The following is a 23,897-nucleotide window of genomic DNA, read 5'->3' as shown; positions in this document are numbered from 1 at the left end:
ACCGAGACCAAACGTACTGAGACTGAGACCAAGACCAAACATACCGAGACCAAGACCAATATATTTTTGTTATGACCAACCTTATAAACTAAATAATTTGTTGCTAGAAGAACAACAACAATGATAATAACTATTTCTTTTTGAAAGCTATTTTAATTTTAATAAACAAAATAAACACAACAAATGTAATGTAATGTAATATTCAATGACTCAATATTCTTCTTTCTTCTTCTTCTTCTTCTTCTTCTTCTTCTTCTTCTTCTTCTTCTTCTTCTTAATATTATTATTATTATTAAAAGCAATAAGCATGATATAGAATTAACTATAAGCTGCCATTGAGATGTGTTATGGAGTCCAGGTGAGTGCTGAACTTGAAAAAAAGAGCTGGCCAGAATCTCCAGGGCTCCATATATAAAGTGTGATGGTAGCTCCTTTTTTAATAGTACAACAATTTTTTTTTTTTTTTTTTACACCTTGTGTATCTTGATCTTTGATTTATATAACATTACACACAGACCTTGGTTGTAATATTGACGTTTATTCATAAAACCACGAGCCTGCAACTAACTGTAAATGGTTTCGCTAGATAGAACAGCTATACACGTGCAAAAAAATTGGCTTAACTTGAAAAATAAGTTCCCCGCACTTCTGTCACCATTGTGTTACAATGCTTGCACTTTGCCGTCCATTTATTACGCCATTTCAGCTCATAGAGAAGAGAAACTTGCGAGGTCTGAATTTGTTATGGAAACTGTCAGTAGCTATGTTTCCATCCAAAAAAATAAAAATAAAAATGTGCTAAAATGTATGCGTATGAAAAAAAGCACAACGATGGAAACTGCAAAATTCGGTTATATAAACACACAGTGGCTTGCGAAAGTATTCACCCCCCCTTGGCATTTTTCCTATTTTGTTGCCTTACAACCTGGAATTAAAATTGATTTTTTGGGGGTTTGTATCATTTGATTTACACAACATGCCTACCACTTTGAAGATGCAAAATATTTTTTATTGTGAAACAAACAAGAAATAAGACAAAAAAACAGAAAACTTGAGCGTGCATAACTATTCACCCCCCCAAAGTCAATACTTTGTAGAGCCACCTTTTGCAGCAATTACAGCTGCAAGTCTCTTGGGGTATGTATCTATAAGCTTGGCACATCTAGCCACTGGGATTTTTGCCCATTCTTCAAGGCAAAACTGCTCCAGCTCCTTCAAGTTGGATGGGTTCCACTGGTGTACAGCAATCTTTAAGTCATACCACAGATTCTCAATTGGATTGATGTCTGGGCTTTGACTAGGCCATTCCAAGACATTTAAATGTTTCCCCTTAAACCACTCAAGTGTTGCTTTGGCAGTATGCTTAGGGTCATTATCCTGCTGGAAGGTGAACCTCCGTCCCAGTCTCAAATCTCTGGAAGACTGAAACAGGTTTCCCTCAAGAATTTCCCTGTATTTAGCGCCATCCATCATTCCTTCAATTCTGACCAGTTTCCCAGTCCCAGCCGATGTAAAACATTCCCACAGCATGATGCTGCCACCACCATGCTTCACTGTGGCGATGGTGTTCTCGGGGTGATGAGAGGTGTTGGGTTTGCGCCAGACATAGCGTTTTCCTTGATGGCCAAAAAGCTCAATTTTAGTCTCATCTGACCAGAGTACCTTCTTCCATATGTTTGGGGAGTCTCCCACATGCCTTTTGGCGAACACCAAATGTGTTTGCTTATTTTTTTCTTTAAGCAATGGCTTTTTTCTAGCCACTCTTCCGTAAAGCCCAGCTCTGTGGAGTGTACGGCTTAAAGTGGTCCTATGGACAGATACTCCAATCTCCGCTGTGGAGCTCTGCAGCTCCTTCAGGGTTATCTTTGGTCTCTTTGTTGCCTCTCTGATTAATGCAATCCTTGCCTGGTCCGTGAGTTTTGGTGGGCGGCCCTCTCTTGCCAGGTTTGTTGTGGTGCCATATTCTCTCCATTTTTTAATAATGGCTTTAATGGTGCTCCGTGGGATGTTCAAAGTTTTGGATATTTTTTTATAACCCAACCCTGATCTGTACTTCTCCACAACTTTGTCCATGACCTGTTTGGAGAGCTCTTTGGTCTTCATGGTGCTGCTTGCTTGGTGGTGCCCCTTGCTTGGTGGTGCCCTTTGCTTGGTGGTGCCCCTTGCTTAGTGGTGCTGCAGACTCTGGGGCCTTTCAGAACAGGTGCATATATACTGAGATCATGTGACAGATCATGTGACACTTAGACTGCACACAGGTGGACTTTATTTAACTAACTGTGTGACTTCTGAAGGTAACTGGTTGCACCAGATCTTATGTAGAGGCTTACTAGCAAAGGGGGTGAATACATATGAAAGCACCACTTTTCCGTTATTTATTTTTTAGAATTTTTTTAAACAAGTTATTTTTTTCATTTCGCTTCACCAATTTGGACTATTTTGTGTATGTCCATTACATGAAATCCAAATAAAAATCCATTTTAATTCCAGGTTGTAAGGCAACAAAATAGGAAAAATGCCAAGGGGGGTGAATACTTTCGCAAGCCACTGTATGTGTGTGTGTGTGTGTGTGTGTGTGTGTGTGTGTGTGTGTGTGTGTGTGTGTGTATATATATATATATATATATATATATATATATATATATATATATATATATATATATATATATATATATATATATATATATACACAGTACCAGTCAAAAGTTTGAGTACACCTGCTTGAAACCAAGTTTTTCATGATTATCTATGCTTTTAAGTCTAACCTTGACTATAAACACGTAATATTTCATTATATAATACATGTACTTATATAAGCTGATAATCATAAGTGAATTGCATTCAAAAATTTAATTTTTAATTGAAAATATAAATCTTGTCAATTTCAAAGAAAAGGTCAACCAAAGCAAGGGGATTTCAGTCTGAAGCCCAAGTCAGTTAAAAGTCTGAAATGTGTATAACACGGTGTTAGAACACTGGCCTAAGTATGAAAGTATCTTTGTTAGATGCTCTCTGAGTTAACTAGCATGTTACCTAATTAACCTTTTGTCACCAATTATTGTTAACAGGTGAGGGTCTATGATTACTATAAATATAGGTAGCATAGGCACAAGTTTGTCATTCCTGAATGTAAGTGCGCAGAAAATGGCAAAATACGTTCAGTTAAGCAAAGAAAAAAGACTGTAATTACTAAGAATTGAAGGTCAATCTTTAAGACAAATCGCAAGAACTTTGCAAGTGTCTGTAACTGCTGTGACCAAGATCATCAAACGATTTCAAGAAAATGGCACTCATGAGGACCGAACAAGGTCAGGCAGACCAAGTCTGCAAAACCGGCAATTAACTGCCCCTGAAATACAAGCTCAGGTAAATGCTACTAGAAGTACAGATGTTTCAACATCAACTGTTCAGAGGAGATTGCGTGAAGCTGGCCTAACTAGAAGAATTACTGCAAAGAAACCATTGTTAAGAGTGCAGAATAAGAGGAAGAGACTTGCCTAGGCCAAACAACACAGAAACTGGACGTTTGAGGAGTGGAAGTCGGTCTTATGGACCGATGAGTCAAAATTTGAAATATTTGGGTCCAACCACCAAGTATTTGTAAGACGCACAGAGGGTGAGCGCATGAGTTCAGTTCTGTGTGGTTCCCACTGTCAAGCATGGAGCAGACAGTGTCATGGTCTGGGGTTGCTTTGCTGGTGACAGAGTTGGTGATCTTTACCAAGTCCATGGCAAGCTCAACCAGCATGGCAATCATAGCATACTTCAGAGGCATGCCGTTCCATCAGGATTACAGCTAGTTGGGCAGTCCTTCATTCGTCAGCAAGATAATGACCCTAAACACACCTCAAAGTTGTGCAAGAACTATCTTGTGATGAAGGAAAGTGAATCAATCTAATGACCTGCCCTGCCCAGTCTCCAGACCTCAATCTCACAGAATTTGTATGGGATGAACTGGTCAGAACAGTCAAAGCAAAGCTACCCACAAGTGCCCTACATCTCTTGGAATTGCTGCAGAAGAGCTGGGAAGACATGTTGGGTGATTTCCTGCTGAAACTAGTTAACTGAATGCCTCGTGTTTGTAAGGTTGTTATTAAGGCAAAGGGTGGCTATTCTGAGGAATCCAAAATTCCAACAATTTTCGATTTTCTTGAACATTGCTTTGATACTCCATATGTTTTGTTTTGATATTGTAACGTGTTTTCATTTTCATGTATTTTAGTACATGTATTTGCCATCAAACTGACTACTTTTGGCGGTTCTAGGTAGAAGTGCTTAACTTTTTTATTTTAGCGATTCTGACTTTCAAAATGCTGTCAGGGTATTTAATACATGTATTTAGGAAAAGTCAAGAACAGACAACCACGGACCACTAACACAAGCAGTGTAATTTAAATTTTAAAAGTGAAAACAGTCAAAATGACTATCGTGGCAGTTCTAGTGTTAATACCTCAATCAATAAGGTGTCAGTACTGTGAGGCCACCAGGACTTCACTTTATGCAACAAACGTCCATGAAAAGTTTAATAATATTTAGGCAAACTGTTATGAATATATAGTGTCAATCAATTAGGGGCAACAATGACCCAGATTAGGGAGAAGAACTGGGAAACTACTACTAACTTTTAACAAATTCATACAGTTTGAATTACAGGTGTATTAAGAAATGACTCTATTTCAAGACAGACACAAGAAAAGGAATGAAGATCTTGCCAGGTATGTCTTGGATTTTGCTCGAAGGTTGAAGAAGCTACCTTCCTCCTAAGACATTAGTACGCTAACCTGAATGGAGATCTTGATGGTCGTCAAATTCTCTTTGAAATCTTTGTTCTGCTTTAAAGGCACGAATGGTCCACAGCCCTTGGAGAGACGAAGATAGGTAGGAGAAGACAGGACTCCGAGCTGAAAAAAAAAAAAAAAAGACTTTCAGGAATCTTTTCATTTTCATAATGCTTATGTCTTTCCATTTTTTCACAAGATTAAAGAATCCAAATTATTAATTTTACCATATCTAAAACTGGGGTACAGGTTCCCCAGATCACCTAGTAAAGGCTAGACGCTGAGGCGAGTGGCTTGGCAGCAGGAGACATTTGAATTGGGCATTTTTTAATGGGGTAGCCAGCAGGAAAATTTGTGAATAAAACATAATAAATACAGTAATACTGGGGTAAAAGTAAACAAGCTGTCATAACTTTTAAATGTACACAATATCTTACATTGCTTAAAACAAACTGGTTGACTATTCAACAGCTTCTTCAAACAGCGGTTTCAACATTGTATTTTCTCAATGAACCTTACAGATGTGTTGAAACAGTTGTTTGAATAAGACATGTGTTCCAAGTTTAAAGTTTGAGATAAAAAGAGGTTCAGGTACGGATTGCAGCATGTCCCAAAATGTGTCTCATTATCACATGCAGTGTGGGCTAAATGCTTAAAGCTATTTAACACCTTAAATAAATAAGCATAGAAAAAAAGTTGATGAAAATGTCCTATACTTGAAAGGCTCACATTTTGTAGACAGCACATGTGCATGTGTGTAGTGGGCGAACAAGTGACTATAATCTTCCACAAGTGAATAAAACAAAAGTGTGTGTGTGTGTATATATATATATATATATATATATATATATATATATATATATATATATATCTTCTTGAACTATCTACAGGAGAGGCCAATCTGTTATCTGCAAGTGTACAACCTGTCCTGACAACCCTGTTGTCAGGACAGGTGAACGAACAGACCATAATTAATAGGTTAGTAAGTACACCTTCAAAAACTTCAAGATGCAGTTTATATACATGATGCAAAAAAAATAATGAATGGTCTGTGCCTATGGTTACAGAGTAAGTCAGGGAGGGTAGATTTGTAACTGTGAATCTGTTGGGTATCCACTGTAATTTAGCCATGCTGAACTGGTGCACTGTTGGAGGACTATTTACTGTGTCTTTTAATGAAGAATGCCTTTGATTTACACACATTGATATCAGTTCACCGCTATTAGTATGCCATGCTTATAAAAAAAAAAAAAAGAATGAGCTTCTTAAAACCTACTGGTGGATTCCAAGCGCTTGATATCTCGAGAGGTCTGCAGGAAATACCGGCGTAGGATTATGAAAATGATCAACAGGGGAATGAGCGGGATTATAATCCAGGGGATTACAGACACAGCCACGGCTATCACACCCACAATCTGCAGGAAGGTCTGTGGAGGGAAAATAAAACATGTGTTGCCAGTTTATTATCTCTTTAAAAATCATGATCCAAAGGACAATGTGCGGCGGGGGGTTAATGCAGTAGCTGTTCACTCCCGGAGCGCACTGTCCTCCTAAGAGGCTGATAACACCAGGTCAGGACTGGTTGACTACGGGTTACAGTGCTGAAGCACACACAGTTATCCCTCCGCTGTGGAGGAATAGCAATGGATAGAATTCACAGCTGCAGAAGCATATTATGTAGTTTAAATTATATATATATATAACTATATAATATATATATATATATATATATATATATATATATAAAATATATATTATACCGTTAGAGGAGATAAATAAACTTAAAGTTGAGTATTTTCCTCCCCTCTGTCGACACCACATAATCTCTGAAAACTCTTTACTATGGTATAATTTCCCGATGGGATTATGGTTTTTTTTTTTTTTTAGTCTTATGGTTAAGTTCAGTTCGTATTTATTTATTAGATGTTATTTATCAGTTATGACACTGACACTTTTCTAGCTATGCAGAGAAGTAATCCTGGTCATTTGTGAGTCAAACTCTTTTTGAACAGTCTACTGTAAGTAATAAACTATATTAAGCAAGGCATCACAGAAGCATGAACACATAATTTATCAGTCAGTTGTCAGTGTTTTTACTCTTCTCTACTTTGGCCTGTGGGGAACAGCTCTGTTACAACAATCTTTGTCAATCACATATATTTTTTGTGGCTAAAGTTTACTGTACTCTAAGGCATAAGGTAGGGCTGCAGTAGGTACTTATTATTATTATTATTATTATTATTATTACTTAGATGCCCTTACTCAGGGCGACTTACAGTTGTATACAAAATAAAATACATATGAAGAATTACAATACAATTAAGAGCAAGATACAAAATACAATGACTTCAATCCTAATAAGAGCAAATACTTAATCCTGATGGATTTTGAGAATTAAACAGATTTTTTTTCTATGCATTCAACAATATAACTCTCTCCTTTGAAATACCTATTAAAGGAATTTGATCAGCACTTTTTTTGTTTTAAGGAAATCAAATGGTCAGCATGACAATGTCATATTTGCAATGCTATTGAAGCATGGTATACATTTTAAACAGTACCTATAGTTTAACAATTTAACGGAATGAAACAAAAATAAACAGGCCTCCAACAAATTGCAGGACACCTGCTGTACTGCCCAACAGACTAAAATCATTATTCTGTTAATCTGAGTAATTGAGACAAGTGGTATTACAGATCATTTAGAAAGGTATTAGTATGAAAATTTTTAAAATTAGGACAACTCTTTAAAGCCAGGCAGTAGAGAATGAAATGGTCCCAAAGAGTATGGTGTGAAACTAGTAACTAAATACTTTATGTTCCCATAATGACTGGCACTCCTCAAACCACTATAAGTCTTTTCTGCACTTTGTGGTTTCAGCTTTCTCCCCCAGGCCTCATTCAGTCAGTTCCTACTAGTATGGAACTGCCAACTGTGGGACATCTCCATTTACTCACTACTAATCACTGTTTGACATAGTGTGATTTAGCATTACATTAGAAAAAGACACCTTTGTAATTGCAAAATGACTAGACACTTTTCATTACAAGCCCCTGACACAGCATGCACAGTACATGGCCAACGCTAAATTTCACTCCCTTAAGTTCAAACCTACTTTGGTAGCACAATTCTTTCTCTACTGCCTGGCTTTTTTTTTTTTTTTTTCTTTTTTTTTTTTTTTTAAGGTTGGGGTCTCAGCCTGAGCCACTGCCCAGCCACATTTCATCTTTCTAGCAGCTTACTTCTTACAGCACTGCCATTGTATGTTAATGACCGTCAAGAAAACTTGTACAGTACAAGAGAATTAAAAAAAATGAGGAGGATGACAGCACTCTCAGGTGAAAGCATGACAAGGGACTGTGTAAGATAGAAAAGAACCAGTGATCTTGCAAAGAATCGCATGGCTCTTGAGCAATTGAACAGTTGTGGGGCTCAAGGGAAGAAATACTGGAAGTTGGGAGAGGAGACACAGGTAGTATGCAGACAAAAGAATATGGTGGTTCAGTTTACACTGAGTGGACGAAATAAAAAGTCCTAAAACTGTCATTAGTACTAAGAATTTCAGAAACTGTTCCAAATGAGTAGTTTAGAATGCAGATTTAAATACACAATGTATTAATGTCTAAATATGTATCGTTCATAAATCAGAAAATGATGTGACCTAGACAGCAAAGAATCAGGCATAACCAGCCATGTAACTTGCGCTGGTTTCAGTCCAGACAGCACACATTCATTTAGCACCTTAACCACATGTTTAAGCATGATTACTTTCAATATTGTGTGTAATGAAAACCAACTCAGATTTCATTTACAAGACAGACAAGGTGTATTCTGACTGCATTTCTGCTACCACTGGTGTGTTGTAAACCATAAAGCATCAAGCTGAAACGACAGTTGTCCCACATTATACCGGCCCCCTTTATAACGCCACCCTCGCATACCGCTAGCTATTCTCTCATAACAAATATCACCAATATAAACAGTGCCACCCCGCTGTCCGCCACCTGCCAACTTCCCAAGCCAAGCAAACGTAAATACAAGCATTGTAATTTCCCTCATTGTAGCGTCAGCGAAATAATCATGGCCAATTAAAATAACAAATCATGGGGTTTCCATGCACGTTTGTAACTTTAGACATTTACATAAGAAAAACGTCTCTCAAAATGCTTTTTTGGGTTTTCACTCGCTCAGTATAGTTTACTCGAGTAAACCAGACGTTTCACCCGACGTCGTACAAATGAATGGGAAAGGTGGGGTTTGATATGTAAATTAGCTATACGTAAAGTAGTTTTTTGAAGATTACTAGTGAAATTTTGTGAAAATGTGGTTTCCATGCACAGAGAACTGGTACATGAGTGAATCTAAGCTGCTGTAACAAAGCAAAATAACTCGTGCCTGGCTGGTTAATAATGTGTTTTACTTCTCTTGCCCAAATTGTTTTTCAAATGTCATTGAATACTGTTTCAACTAATTTATCTCACAACTCATTAATTAAAAATAAACTCGGAGGTATAAAATTAAACTGACCCACACGTATTGCAGATCACCATGGCAGAGACGTTTTTATCTCTATATATCTATCTAGATAGAAAGATAGTGAGAGAGAGAGAAAAGAGAGAGAGAGAGAGAGAGAGAGAGAGAGAGAGAGAGAGCAGGAAGAGGGTCAGATTCCTCCTTGCCTGAAAAGTATGTGTAGGCACGTTTTGTTTAATTTAATTGTATTGTGAATTGTTTTATTGTTAATTATCCCCTGCACCTGGAGGTAACTGTAAATTTGGACCAGGTGCAGGATATTTAAGAGGGCTGCTGCTGTTCAAGGCTGCTGCTGTAGATAGGAGGCCGATCGTTACTGTGTGCAATCATATAGGTAAGACCTACATTTGGTTTAGAAGTGTTTGGTTAAAAGTGTGTTATGTTTTGTTTGTTTGATAGGTAAACAGCTTAGCTGTCCTGTAAGTTAGTCAGGGACCTGCCAGTGTTTAGTCAGTGCTCGAATAAACCTAGGTTTTGTTTGTTGGTTTTTGTTTATTTTCGTTTTGTGTATTAAAAAAAAATAGCGCGACAGCAACTTCATGTTCAGACATCAACTTTCTGTGTCCTGGGTCATTTTTAAAGGGGCAACAAACCTGAGAGATTTGAAGCTCGGTATATATATATATATATATATATATATATATATATATATATATATATATATATATATATATATATATATATATCACACAGTGCCTATAAGTCTACACCCCCTTTCAAAATGTTCACCTTTTGTTGCCTTATAGCCTGGAATTCAAATGCATTAAAATAGTTTTTTTTTTCATTTATCTAGGCATCCTACCCTACAACTTCCAAGTGAAAAAAACATTCTAGAAATTTGCAGAAAATTAATTAAAAATAAAAACTGAAATAACTTTGTTGGATACGTGTCCACCCCCCTTGTAATACCAATCCTAAATTAGCTCAAGTGTAACCAATCGCCTTCAAAATCACACACCAGGTTAAGTGGCCTCCACCTGTGTTAAATTGTAATGATTCACTTGATTTCAGGATAAATTCAGCAGTTCCTGTAGGTTACCTCTGCTGGGTAGTGCAATTCAAAGCAACAATTCAACCATAAGCACAAAGACGTTTTCAAAAGAACTCCGGGACCAAGTTGTTGAAAGGCACAGATCAGGGGATGGGTTTAAAAAAAATCAAAGGCCTTGAATATCCTTGGAGCATGGTCAAGACGATTGTTAAGAAGTGGAAGGTGTATGGCACCACCAAGACCCTACCTACATCAGACCATCCCTCCAAACCGGATGACCGAGCAAGAAGGAGACTGATCAGAGAGGCTACCAAGAGGCCAATGGCAACTTTGCAAGCGCTACAGGCCAAGATTGGTCAAAGTGTGCATGTGACAACAATATCCCAAGCACTCCACAAATCGGGCCTGTATGGTAGGTAGGGTGGCAAGAAAGAAGCCATTACTCAAGAAAGCCCACCTTGAATTCCATTTTAAGTATGCAAAAAAATTCACGAGATTCTGCAGCCATGTGGCAAAAAGTTTTGTGGTCTGACAGAACTAAAATTGAACTTTTTGGCATGAATGCAAAGCATTATGTTTGGCGCAAACCCAACACAGCGCATCACCCAAAGAACACCATCCCTACTGTGAAGCATGGTGCTGGCAGCTATGGGGATGTTTCTCATCGCCAGGGACTGGGGCACTTGTCAGGATAGAAGGGAAGGTAAATGTCCTTGAGTGGCCAATCAAAAATTTGTTGCATGACTTGAAGATTGTTGTCCATCAACGCTCCCCAAGGAACTTGACAGAGCTTGAGCAGTTTTGTAAAGAATGGTCAAATATTGCCAAATCTAGGCGTGCAAAGTTGGTAGAGACCTATCCCAACAGACTCACAGCTGTAATTTTTGCCAAAGGTGCTTCTACCAAGTATTAACTCAGGGGGGTGGAGACATATCCAATTATGATCTTTCAGTTTTGTATTTTTAATATATAATTTTTTTCTCAATGTTAACTTTTTTTTACCCTTAGCAGTGTGGAGTATGGTGTGCAGATGAGTGGAAGTAAATCCTCATTTAAATGTATGAAACTCTGAGGCACTGACAAAACAAAATGTGAAAAAAAGTTCAAGGGGGTGTAGACTTTCTATAGGCACTATATATATATATATATATATATATATATATATATATATATATATATATATATATATATATATATATCCTCCTTTCATTCAGGCAATACAGCATATAGGGGATCAAGTGATGCTGCGTATACTATCCTGGCTTAGAAGCCCTACCTCTCCAGATGGCTGCCAGCTGCTAAGGAAGCATTCAACACCATGCGTGGGCAAATATGGGCAGTGGGGAGGTGGCAGATACTGATGAAACAGACTGAAGTGCATTAGTTTGTTAACCAAAATTGGCACTGCCTGCTGTATCCTGCATAAAGTCTTGTCAACCACAAAATGAGGTGTTCAGGAATCAGTGGCTGCCTGTGAGACAGAAGGGGAAGGTTATGGTCTCAAGGTAAAAAAGGTCGGCCAGGGTGTCCTCGGCTCACCGTGCACCAGCGACCCCTGTAGTCTGGCTGGGCATCTGTGGGCTTGCCTGTTAGCTGCCCGGGAGCTGCGTTGTCCTCCTGCGCTATAGCTCCTGGGCGGCTGCATAGTGAATCCGCAGTGTGTAAAGAAGCGGGCGGCTGACGGTACACTCTTCGGAGGACAGCGTGTGTTCATCTTCGCTGCTCCCGAGTCAGCACAGGGGTGGTAGCGGTGAGCTTAGCCTAAATACTAATTGGGCATTTCAAATTGGGAGAAAATAACAAAAAAAAATTGACAATGACTAAATTAAAAAAAAAAAAAAAAAAAAAAGATTGCCTTTCTTTTAAGTTGTGTTGGATTTACTGTTGTGTTACATGTTAATGATGCAAACAAATAAAACACAATCAATACGTTCATTTGCAGTTTTATGTGGTCAGTTCTGAGAGAACACCAACAACTTGTTGGATGTTTGTCGCGCTGTTTTGGGCGATCGAGCTGGATCATGACATCCAGTTCACCAACTATATTTATTAACGTGGAGGGCAGACACGTGTTGTCTTTGGACATAGCTGGGATAAAAAAAAAAAAAAGACAGGAATTAATTCAGTTACATTGAAGCAGCTCATTTGCTCTTCATGTTTAACTTTAGCGTAGTTTTTACAGCAAGGATATTCTCAAACAGCTGCTTTAATATTATAACACGGGCATAATGCAGTTCATGGTAAGCGGTTTTAAGAGTCAACCCTATATTTAACACCAGAGCAAAAGAAAAAAAAATCGGCATGTATATCTGAAAATAAGAAAGCAAAACATTGCAAATGTTTTCTCGCCTAAGTGAGGCATACACTGTTAATCGAAGGGCAATGGAGACAATCTAATGGATAAAAACAAATGGCTTACCTTGATGGAACGGGTCGATTTGTGTAACATGAAAAAGGCTTGACGCAGTCCAAAATAAGTGAACAAAAAAAGTACGGTAAGAGGTTTTTTGTTTATGTGCAAGTTTTGCACAAATGAAGGCTGACTTAAACTAAAGCCAGTGGCACAGCAGCAGGTGGAAGTGCACACGGGCCTGCACACTCAGAGGGCCCTGGAGAGGTTTGAAACTTTTTATTTATTCATTTATTAACAATGATAATATCCTTCGCATTTATACTTGCAGATGTTACACATTTGTATAACTGTAGCTGCCGGTGTGCTGGGCCAGTAGTTCAGACTGTATACTCCCTCATTTCAACAGGTATCACTATTGTCTTAATTATCCTAACTTTTTTCCCCCGGAGGCTGGTACGAGGCACGTCTTCATGGAAGGTTTTGGGGTTCTATTCAGCACAGACATTTGCAGTTATATTCTGTGTGCACGATTCATCCTGTAGTTTAGACGGAAGCTGTTGGGTGCTGCTGCGGGCACCAAAATAAACTACAGCAAATTAACATGACTGTATTTCTGATTTAATAAGAAGAAGAAGAAAAATGGTTTCCTATGTGAGACAATTTCTGCAAATGTCTGCGCAGAATGGTGAATTCTGTAATAATTTCTGTGATAGCAGAATTGGGGAATCCTGGCAGGGTTAGTGATTAAACCTGTTTGTTTATGATTAAAAAATAGTGTAGTGTTGGATGTAAAGATGTACGCAAAATAAAATAAAGCAAGCGAGTAGAACGTGTTCTTATTACGTACTGTTTCACACATGCTAACATTCTGACAATTAAATACAGTTCAATATTGAACACTTGATTTGGTTTGTTTGATGTTTATAAATAAGGGTTAAATTAACGTTTGGGGAGGGGAGCCCTCAATAAGGCCCTGCGCTGGGGCCCATCTTCCTCTTCCTCCGCCATTAATCGAGTGTTTATTTATTTATAACTATAAACTATAAAATTAAATATTTAAATTTACTGCAAACATAGAAGGTTGTATGTGTTTTTTGTTTTGTTTTGTTGACCTCACTATAAAGCCACTCTTGCTTATTGCCCATTTTTGCCCATGGCCCTTATCTGGCAGTATAATGCAGGCTGACTGTCAGTCTCATTTGGCAGCTACAGGTATAAACAGGTATGAATGGATAAATCTTGACCCCACGTAAATTAAGTAGAACCACAAATACTGCTATCCCTCAACAGACCAGTGAAGCATGACTGAAATGCTACTCTGCAATATGCTAGTTACTTCAGCGATTGACTGCTACAGAACATACTAGTATATATTGTAAGTGACATGTAAATATTTTTTTGGTACATGTGCAACAACTTTTGCAGTACCAGCAGTGACATTTCTATCAACTCAGGAGGCTTTATTTGAAAGTTCTATTTTATATATCACTTCCAGATTAAACTAGAATCACCAAAAAGAATGAAGACACTAAAAGTTATTTCAAGTGATCTGGGAAACCGCACAGTAAGGTATAATACATCTTGCTGGTATGGTTAACTTATATTGCACATGGACACGGCGCTGGCTCTAATTTAAAAAAGTGTCAAATGTTCCAACTTCACAATAACAGGATGGAAATAGCCACTTGTACACGTTTGTCTTGCAGTCATACATTTCTGTTTTTTTATTGAAAATATAGTTCATTTGAGGCAAACAAGCCAAGCAGGACAATTTTTAGTCGAGCCTTACTAAGTCCCTGGTGATTTAGTGTCGCCATGCTCTTGTTTGATGTGATCAATTTGCCTGGTCTGCCAGTTATCATGTCAGAATCTCAGAAAGCCTTGCCCCACCCACCCTACATACAGATGAGGTCAATTACAATAAACAACCTCCAAAATCTAAAGCCTGATGCACATGAAAAAAATGCTTGTGTATATAAACAGTTTAAATAAAGCATTACCTCTAATTGCTTTCCAGCAAGAATAGAAGGCTACTGTAGGCATGCGATTTGGTGTCTTAGCCGAGCCAGGCATGCTGCTGTACCCATACTTCATTCAGAGCTTAGAGCTCAGCTGCCTAACTGCTTTATTTTGTAAGCGATACTAATCTGCACTTTGATGTCCAAATAAAATTAGAAAATTGGACAAAATTGCAATATTTGTGTTGTGTGCCGATAGGAACTGTTGTTCCACAATCCAACATAAACATATCTGACAATTAAACACCCTCTGAGACCGAGTGTCAGCAGGCCCTCTTTCTTCTCAATTCAGCGGCTGTGTGGGCTCAGTTTTGAAGGAAAAACAGCCACTGGAATAACAAAATGACAAAGACACTGTGAAGCATTATTGCTGGAATTTTTTCTACACACTTTCCCTGACATGGTTGCACAATAAAATGCAAGGGTCAGTGGTACTGAAACAAGGAAAGGCAGTTCCACTCTTTTACACGCCAGAATGCAAGTGATCCAGGCTATTATCCCTGTCTTCGGGCCCCTTTGTTTGACATTCCCAGATGCCGCAGCTATTCTTTTACAGAAATGACTGTGGACACCTCCTTCACATTTTCCCTTTCTTCAGCATTTTCACTTCATAAAGCCGCAGTCAATGTGTTTTGTGTGTGGTGAGGAGGGACTGACACATTCCGTGGTGGTCTCAGTCACTGCCTACATTGGTGGCTCAAGTAGTCTCAGGATTAGGTCTTTGTGTCCAATGAAAAGGTATGAAAAGTCAGTTATTTGGGCTCAGTCAAGCTGTTGATTATTATTTTTTTTGGGGGGGGGTTGGCCTGGAAAAAAGGTTTTGTAATTCAGTTTCCTATAAATCATTGCCCGTTCTCAACAGTCCAGCTGCAAGGTCGTTCACATGCCTTCACAATCAAGCTCATATTCGCTCACAAACACCAAAAAATGTAAATGAAATTGTGGTCTGGCTTAAGCTTAAGAAAAAAAGGATAGTGAAAGGTTGCTGAAAAACAAAGTATGCTGAGGGGTAGAGCCACTAATATTTCTGCAGAGTGGACAGCAACAGGAACAAGGGGCTTGGTGAGGGGGGGCCCCCCGACCCTCCCCCCACACACCCCCCCCCCCGACTGTCATATCATACAGCTTTCTATTGACAAAAGACACCTGTGAAAGACAACTGAGCTGAGCAAGGTTATCCACTGAAAGTTGGCAAAGTCAAGCTATGTGAAAAATGTACTGGACCACAATGCTGCGAGACTACACATGTTTTGGCGACTTTCACACGGGGCTCTGAGGCACATGACTGCTGGAGTCGTTCTCAGCATCTTAGTCTGCCACTTTTCCTTTTTGTCATTCACGTGAAAATAGTCCAAATTTTGTGAAGAGCTTCACACTTTCCGCATGCAGTAAGGACACTTTGTGAAATAATATGAAGTATAATTTATATATCAACATAAGTATAATGTAATAATGCATCATTTCATCCAAAAAAAAAAACACATACCTATATTATACATTTTCAGGTTATGTAAAATAATATGCATATTCATGTTTTAGATGCATTTTGTGAACAGTAAATCACACCTTTTGCTCCATGCTTTTCCATACTAAAAGTGTTCTCAATGGATCAATTAACACCAGTCAGTGTTCTTCTAGGAAACTGATTTCTGATGGCACTTCTAAAAGAACACAGTACAGCTGTGACCCAAACATGTACCCAGTTTCTCAAAGGAATTCATAATCCAGAAACAAAGTCAAATGAACCCAACTTAGGAGCCATATTGCTGTAGGTCACAGGTTGAGATTCAGATTTTATAAAATCCCTTGTTTAGAAAGATACAGGGTATTAATGCTTGTGACAGGGTAGCTGCGTGCATTCGCTGCTGAGTGACAGGCAGGAGATCGAGACTGAGATTGAAGTTGATACGCCCTGCAGGCGAACAGGATTTATTTACATATCAACGCACAGAACGGTGCACTGAGTTCATACAAGACAGCGTATGAAAACTTTGGTGGGATCTACAGTCTCTGAACTAATCTTCTCTGTTCAATAATAAACAAACTCCGGATACTCGCGCAGCTGTCAGCGATTTTGACTCACTCTTCAGTATCCAACTCTGGTTCTGGTTCTCTATCACTCACACTCACTCTGTGCTGAAGAGCTTGATAATGGCAGATAAACAGTTGGGGCGGATATGTGACGGGTGGATACATGACGAACTACTGTATTTAAAAAATGATATAAAGCATGCTGTAACACAGTATTGTTCCTGTAAAGACGGAAACATACATCTATCAGGTGTGTTCTAACCAATGCTGATCGAAGCAGCGAATGTTTGTTACATTCGGCAAATTTTAAAACACCACTAAATAAAAAAAAACAAACAAACAGAAAATGAATCACTGGAAGCCAATAAAGCAAACTCTGAGAGTAGCACCCAATTAATGATTAATCTGTGTTGATTCCTTGCTTAGATTCTTTCATAACGTCACCTCCCTGCTCCCACCCCCCGGGCCCCCCCCCACCCCCACCCCCACCCCCACCCCCACCCCCCACACTCCTTTGCTCGAGTAAGCTGTCAACGCTCAGTCCCTTAAGGTGGTTTTTACGGCCCATTCAAACCTGTTGCTCATAAGTCACAGCGCTCAGGCCAAGGCCTTTGTGCTTCCTCCTGTCAGGTCCTTCACAAGCTTTATATCCAGACCCTCTGGTTTCACATCCTAAATTGGGCAGTTTTCAAATGAAAAAGCAACCTGGGATTTAAAGGTCAACCTTTCACAAAAGCCAAATGTTCCAATTCCCTTAGGTGGTTTTAAATAGATGATTTCACTGTTTCTTTCTTCGTCAATTTGAAAAGAGAAAGGTATAGTTCCTTTCAAGTATCTCAAATGCACGGTTAAATGGTCTTTAAACCACAGAGAATAAAATATCGCTTGGGAGAAGCACCAGATTAATAGTTGGTCCTCTTTAAAACTGCCAAAGTGCTAACCCCAATATAAAAGGCCACTACTTAAATGCAAATCCCCCCGCAGAAAAAGCTTTCCCCCACACAGTAAGATAAACCAGTTACTGCATTGTTTATTAAGTTTCACTTTATTCCCCTTGACAACCATTTAAACAATGAATGTTGGGAAACGTCCCTCAGAGAATGAACAACAATGGCAGGGATCAGTGGCTTTTCTGTCCGGCTAATACTTTGTAAAAAGAGGGAAAACAGCTCTTCCTGAAAGAATTAAAGAATGTCCTTTTAAAAGGCACCTGCAAACAAATACATAATGGGCACCAAACAAAAGCACTTTGTCAAAATGATGCCACCTTTGTACCTCACACAATAAACCTGCATTTTTTAAAGCTGAGAAAGAGTACATTGTGCCCACACAATGCATAGCCATACATATGGTACATGCTGAAATAATTAGCTTTATTCTCAGCATTGTTTTAAGAAAAGGGGGCTTAAATTAGCATATGCCAAGTGCTGTGCCATAGCTAAAGCAGAGAGGTCTCTCGACAGTGCAAGAAAACTCTGAAGCTATCTAACTACAAATTATGTCTACTCAGCTCAATCCAAAGCTTATGTAGAGACTAATGAACTAAAAAAAAAAAAAATCTTACAATCAGCCAGTATCCACAGCATTGTCAGACATGGTCATTATTTGCAAGAAAGAAATGTTAATTAATGTCCCATTTATTAAAAATCTTTAAAACATACACACCACAAATCAGCACAACTACTACAGTGGGACTATATACAGTACAGGCTTGTTCTTGCTTTGCATTTATTGGCTTTAAATATTATTTCCTATTTTGTTTCCAGCTTGACAATTAAGGTCATGCCTGCCTATCCTACTTTATTAGAGTTGCTGGAAACTGTCTTAGTGGGGTGTATTGTAAAGCTATTAGAAATAGGGTTTATTAACATTATGAATGTTTTGCCAAAAGTCATCATTGTAGATTAGAAATAATGATGACCAACACAGGTACAACTAGAAATGGAAATACCCCTGGAAGCATTCTCAGGGGTTCGTCATGCCCCATCAAATGTCTTGTAAACATGAAGAAAAATTCAAATGTGAAAACAAAAAACAACTTTCATGGATATTTTCAAAGGTTTAAAACAATGTGGCACTGAGAAGGTTAATGTTCCCTGGACTCCACCTGTAATGGCACTTTATTGAGAATCACATAATGCCAACTACGAAGATCCTATGTCAAAGCACAGCTGCGGTTTAAAGTAATGCAGCACTGAAAGGGTTACTTTTACTGGATGATTTTTTTAATGTTTTTTTTTTTTTTTTTTTTTTTTTTTTTTTTTTTCACTTTTATACAGCATTAGATACAATGGCTTTGATTGTGTTTTTCAAAATCATTTTGACCGGATATCTTAATATGAAAACGCCATGTTCATCCTAGCACTATGAAATATTAGTAGCAGTAGGTGTGGGGGCTGACAGACTCATAGACGCTCCCCATGTGGGGATACTTAATTACTGGGATTAACAAAACTGTTTTTTTTTTTTTTTTTGTTTTGTTTTCAATCAGGTAAACCCATGAAGTCTAACCTTTATGTATGTTTTATCCCATAATATAAATAATTGCATTTCAGTTTCTGACAGTATCCTTAATTTTTTATTTTTTTTTACTTTCATTTTTAATCTTTATCTAACATAGCAAAAAAAAGGAGAAACCACAGAGAACAAAACAGGCTTTTGTGCTTTTGATCTTTTGTGCTTCCACCATTTAAGATGGCTTTTGTTCCAGTCAAGGTTTTTATCTGCCATTAACATCACTCTTTCATTATTGATAGTATTGTGTTCATCCCAGCATTGTTCTTCTTTTGTCTATTCTTAACCAAGGAACCACACCCGCTTCTGAACCTCAGCTTGTGCAGCAAACATTCCCTTCTTTTTGCTAATAGGTTCATGGGCTGGCTCATCGTCTTTCGTGAGAATGAACTGTTTCTGTATTGCGGTCAGATTTCGTAATGCTACCTGGACATGTGCCAGAGTTCTGGAGGGTGGCTGAACAAGAGGCAGTGTATGACACTGAATATCCAGGCTCCTCCTTCCCAATAATTAGGACTCCCATTAACTTTTCCAGTGGCTGCTAATGGTGCTTAATTGAAATTGTCAGTCCACCCTCTGCTCGGGTGCAGACACTTTTATTAAACCAATGCTAATGCTCTGTCAGGCAAGTTATTAATCCCAAAGTAATTGTTTTGTGATCACAAGGGGCACTGGCCGCAAAGCATGCCCAGCAGACCAGGAAAGTATCTCACAGCATACAAATTTATGATTCAAAGATGAACTGCCTTACCTGGACGAAGTCAGCAAATGTCAAGGCAAGCAAGTTGTCCAACTGGCCGATGTCTTTGGCGAAGCGGTTCAGGATTCTCCCTGAATCAAATAATTAAAGATATTCATTCAAAAAAAAAAAATGTATAAAAAGTAATGTCATATCATGAAATAATGCCATTTTAGCAGGGGACTTTGAAAGCCATACACTTATACTGTATTTTATGAGACAGTACACCACCCCATTGTTAGCAGCTGCCTGGCTAAGAGACAACACTAATGCAATGAAGAGCAGGAAGAAGCTGACCTTCCACTCAATGTCAGTGCTGCTGTTGCTGTTGTGACACACTTGCCCTAGCCACACAAAGTTGAAGAGATAGCCTTAATGTCCAAAAGCAGTTTGGACCCCGAAAACAGTACTAGAATTGACAGATACACCACAGTTATGCAAGCTGGGTTTAACAGCTCAAGCAGACCAAATTCTGGTATCCTCCATATGTGGGTGATGATACATGGACCAAGTGTGACAGAGAAAAATATTCCATGATAACTGTAGTATGCATGCTAAAGAAAGGTTGTGTAACTCATTTCACACAAAAAGGACCATTTTGACGAACTTTAGGCTAGACAAATAGTTTTTTAAAGCTTGTTTCAAGGGCTTTCCACTGAAAACAAATTACCTATTAATCCTTTGTCCCTAATCTGGGGATCTATCATTTCTAGTTTATAAAATTAATCACAGTTGCCTGTGTGACTGTCAGCTGAGTATTATGTATACATTCAGGACTATCAGATGGTCAAATATTGAGCTATATCTAAATTAAACAATGATTCATTAAAGCTCCTTTATTATACAGAGGCTGTGTACTCTGCAGTGAATACACCAGAAGCTCTTTTGTTCCAAAACAAAAAGGTTCCCAAACCTCTGTACCTGCCATTCTTTTAGAAGCAGCTATGTCAATGCCTTTAATTGCATCCACTCCAATGTGTTCAGGTGTTCATTATCCACTTTTGGTTTTGCAGGTGCTCAATCGGCCCTTTCTTGTGGGTCCTTTAGAAACTTTGTACACGAGATTACATCACACCTGCACTGATAGGTTTACAACATGGGTCCTAGTCATTGCACCCAAAGCCACAGCTAAGAAAGCAGGCACGCAAGAAAAATTAGGACTCTCAACCTGAAAGAACATTGCAAATGTGCCGAAAACAACTGGGTGTACCCGTGGTTGAGGGTTTTCAAGTTCCCAGGCAACAAACATACACTGGGAAACAAGACTTACAGTATGTTTAATAAGAAGAACATGGTGGCTAATAGTTTTTGAGGTGGAGATTGGGCAGTTGGTGTAATGTATTCAGTGCCTTCCATACAGTAAGCATCCTAGTGGTGAAACAGGATGAATCAAGTGCAACCCAAATAGAAGAACAATGGAAAAATCCAATATGGTAAATTGATCTCTAGTAAAGAGAGCTTTCTATTGATGGAACACATGACTCTGGTTTGCTAGCATACCAAATAACCCATGCCTGTTCCCTAAATGCCTAGACCACGAACCTAAAAAACAATACCTAGTACACCACTTAATGTAAAAGGCTGGAAGGGACAGTTAGTCCATCCATAATTATAAAACACTCAATAGTGGTACATTTACAAATACTAACAGAAACTTAGTAGTTTATTAGTAGTAAATTCAATGACAAATGTTTCAAGAAAACTTTTAGTCTAAACATTTGTTTCACCTTCCTTCCAAATGTATGCCTGAAAAAAAAAAAACCTTACTAAATGATGTGCGCCTTGAAACTAAGCATTTAAATACAATGTCCATTACGTCTAAATGCAATGATCTGCGGATGAAGAATACACAAAAAAAAAACACGAGACAGGCATGGGTCAAATTACTATGAGGGGCAAGTTATCAGATTATTACTTTGGCACATTCTTTCAGTTAAAAAGAACAGTAAAAAGGTAGTGAATTTGCGTGTTTCTTTTATTGCTGTGAGGACATTGTTATCAGTCTAGCGCCATGAGATTTATAGCTGTTTCCTTAGAACATGGTAAATGAAAAATGAAACAGATAGATTATGTACAAAGATTATAAATGCTTAGACGATTGACAGATCGATAAGGTCCAGGGAGCTAAAGCAGATCCTCCCATAATGTGTGTGTGTGATGCAAGCAGGTTTCCTGAGCCTCCGGTTTTGAGACGTGGTATCAGTACGGCAAGTAAGCAAGTGACAGAATCAAAATCAACCCACTGGATATATGAAAGCACCCGCATAGGGTGGCACTTTATTATCGAGGCAGTGACCTAAAAGTTTATTTCTGACTTGGCACTGTAGTCACCTTAAAGTTGATAGTACATCACCCATCGGTGGCTCCTGTGATTACAGCTTTTAAACATATTAGCAGCTTAGTCCTTTATTCCAACAACTCCGCTGACTAGTCATCTGCCTCAAATGAAAGACAATACTCATCAAGAATCAGAACCAGAAATGACCCAATTTGTATATTACATTGGTACAGTGGCCAGCATTAATATGTTAGAAAATGTCCAATCTTTTAAATACCTTGGTCTTTGGTTTGACCCTTCACTGTGATTCAGTTGCCATGTGGATCAGTTCAGAAATGTAGATTAAAATGTGGCTTTCTGTACAGATACAGGAGGTGTGCCACATGTGAAGGTTGGACAAAGTTGGGGGAAGAAATTATGCCGTCAATAATCGATTACTTTATTTCAACACGTCCCTTACGAATTTGTTCATGTTAGTTCCTCTTTGTAAGAGAGAAAAGGATGTATTCTTGCTGCCATTATAGAACCTCTGCCATTACTAATGTAAATTAACCTGGTTATATAGTTAAGTGAATGGTAAAAACATCAACATGCCAGAAAACCCTTGAATAGAGAGATCCTTTAACTATCTTCTCATCTTACTGTCGACTAGCATTCTTAATGTCAACCTTTAAAAGATTATTGTGTATGTAAGGCTGATGTTCCAATTGTGGGGTTTTTTTGCTTTAGATTTTAAAGTATTATATTTTGTATCTTTTGTGCCGATTGTTTTTGTTGGTTTGTTAAAGTGGTGAGTGATGGGGACGCTACTGCTGCCTAAATTGCTCTTCTTATCCTAGTTAAATAAATACAATTGAATTACACTGAACTGAAGAGTGAAGTGGGCTGTCCCTAGGAGCCAAGCTCACCTGTCAGTCACCAGCTTCTCAGTGATGACACTTGCCTATTCCCCAGTACTCCACACTGCCCATACTAATACATTATGAATCAATTATGTATGGTGCTGGGTTGAGGTCCTTGCAATCTATATTTCCTTTATGCAATTAAATTGTCTAACTGTGCAGCAGTGGGGAATCGTATCACCCTACCTCCACACACACACACACACACTCTCAAATGTGAAGTCCACATTAGAATTTTATAGATTTAGATTATATCTGCCATGAGACTGTGCTTCTTGCAGGCGCAGTGAAGAAAACTAAATGTGCAGATTAAAGGTGACATTTCTTTCCGTCCCATTAGATAAATATATAAATCAGTTTTAAATCTGCACATAAAATGGGCAGCTGTTTGAGGAGATGTTAACAGAATGCTGGGGAGCTTCTTTAAAAAGGAATTGGTTGAAGAAAGGCTAGGACAGTGTGGTTCTACAGATACCAGCATGTCCTAATTGCTAACACCAAGATGTTTGAAGAGACTGTATAATGTACTATTATTGAGAAATGCTGGGCTATGCTTTACTTATTCATTTGCATAGGCACCTCATGCTCAGAAGATTGGGGCTAGTAGTCTCAGTAGGGATTATCCTAGTTAGTACATTTAAATTTAAAAAGGATAAACATTTACAGCGAAAATCTACAGTGACAAGCTGAGCATGGGTCAATTATACTGTACATTCTCCAAAGCCAGCACACTTGGGAAAAGGCAGCAGTCAGGAATGT

The 23,897-nt window shown here is 38.5% G+C and overlaps 1 protein-coding gene across 3 annotated transcripts in view; it reads right to left on the bottom strand.

Moving 5' to 3' along the window:
- LOC121327552 (ATP-binding cassette sub-family C member 4-like) overlaps positions 1-23,897 on the bottom strand; it is a 97,498-nt gene that overhangs the window by 21,623 nt on the left and 51,978 nt on the right. For all 3 annotated transcript variants that reach the window (XR_005951577.1, XM_041271635.1, XM_041271636.1), the window contains 3 exons: positions 19,971-20,050; positions 6,055-6,205; positions 4,782-4,901 (listed from right to left, as the gene is read on the bottom strand). Coding sequence is in view for 2 of the 3 variants with exons in the window: in XM_041271635.1 (XP_041127569.1) it covers positions 4,782-4,901; positions 6,055-6,205; positions 19,971-20,050 (351 nt within the window). In the remaining variant the exon portion in view is untranslated. The remainder of the gene's footprint in view (positions 1-4,781; positions 4,902-6,054; positions 6,206-19,970; positions 20,051-23,897) is intronic.

This window comes from Polyodon spathula, chromosome 15 (genome assembly GCF_017654505.1).
Source record: "Polyodon spathula isolate WHYD16114869_AA chromosome 15, ASM1765450v1, whole genome shotgun sequence".
Classification (NCBI taxonomy): domain Eukaryota; kingdom Metazoa; phylum Chordata; class Actinopteri; order Acipenseriformes; family Polyodontidae; genus Polyodon; species Polyodon spathula.
The sequence above is the reverse complement of the archived record's forward strand: the minus strand, read 5'-3'. Positions and strand labels throughout refer to the sequence as shown.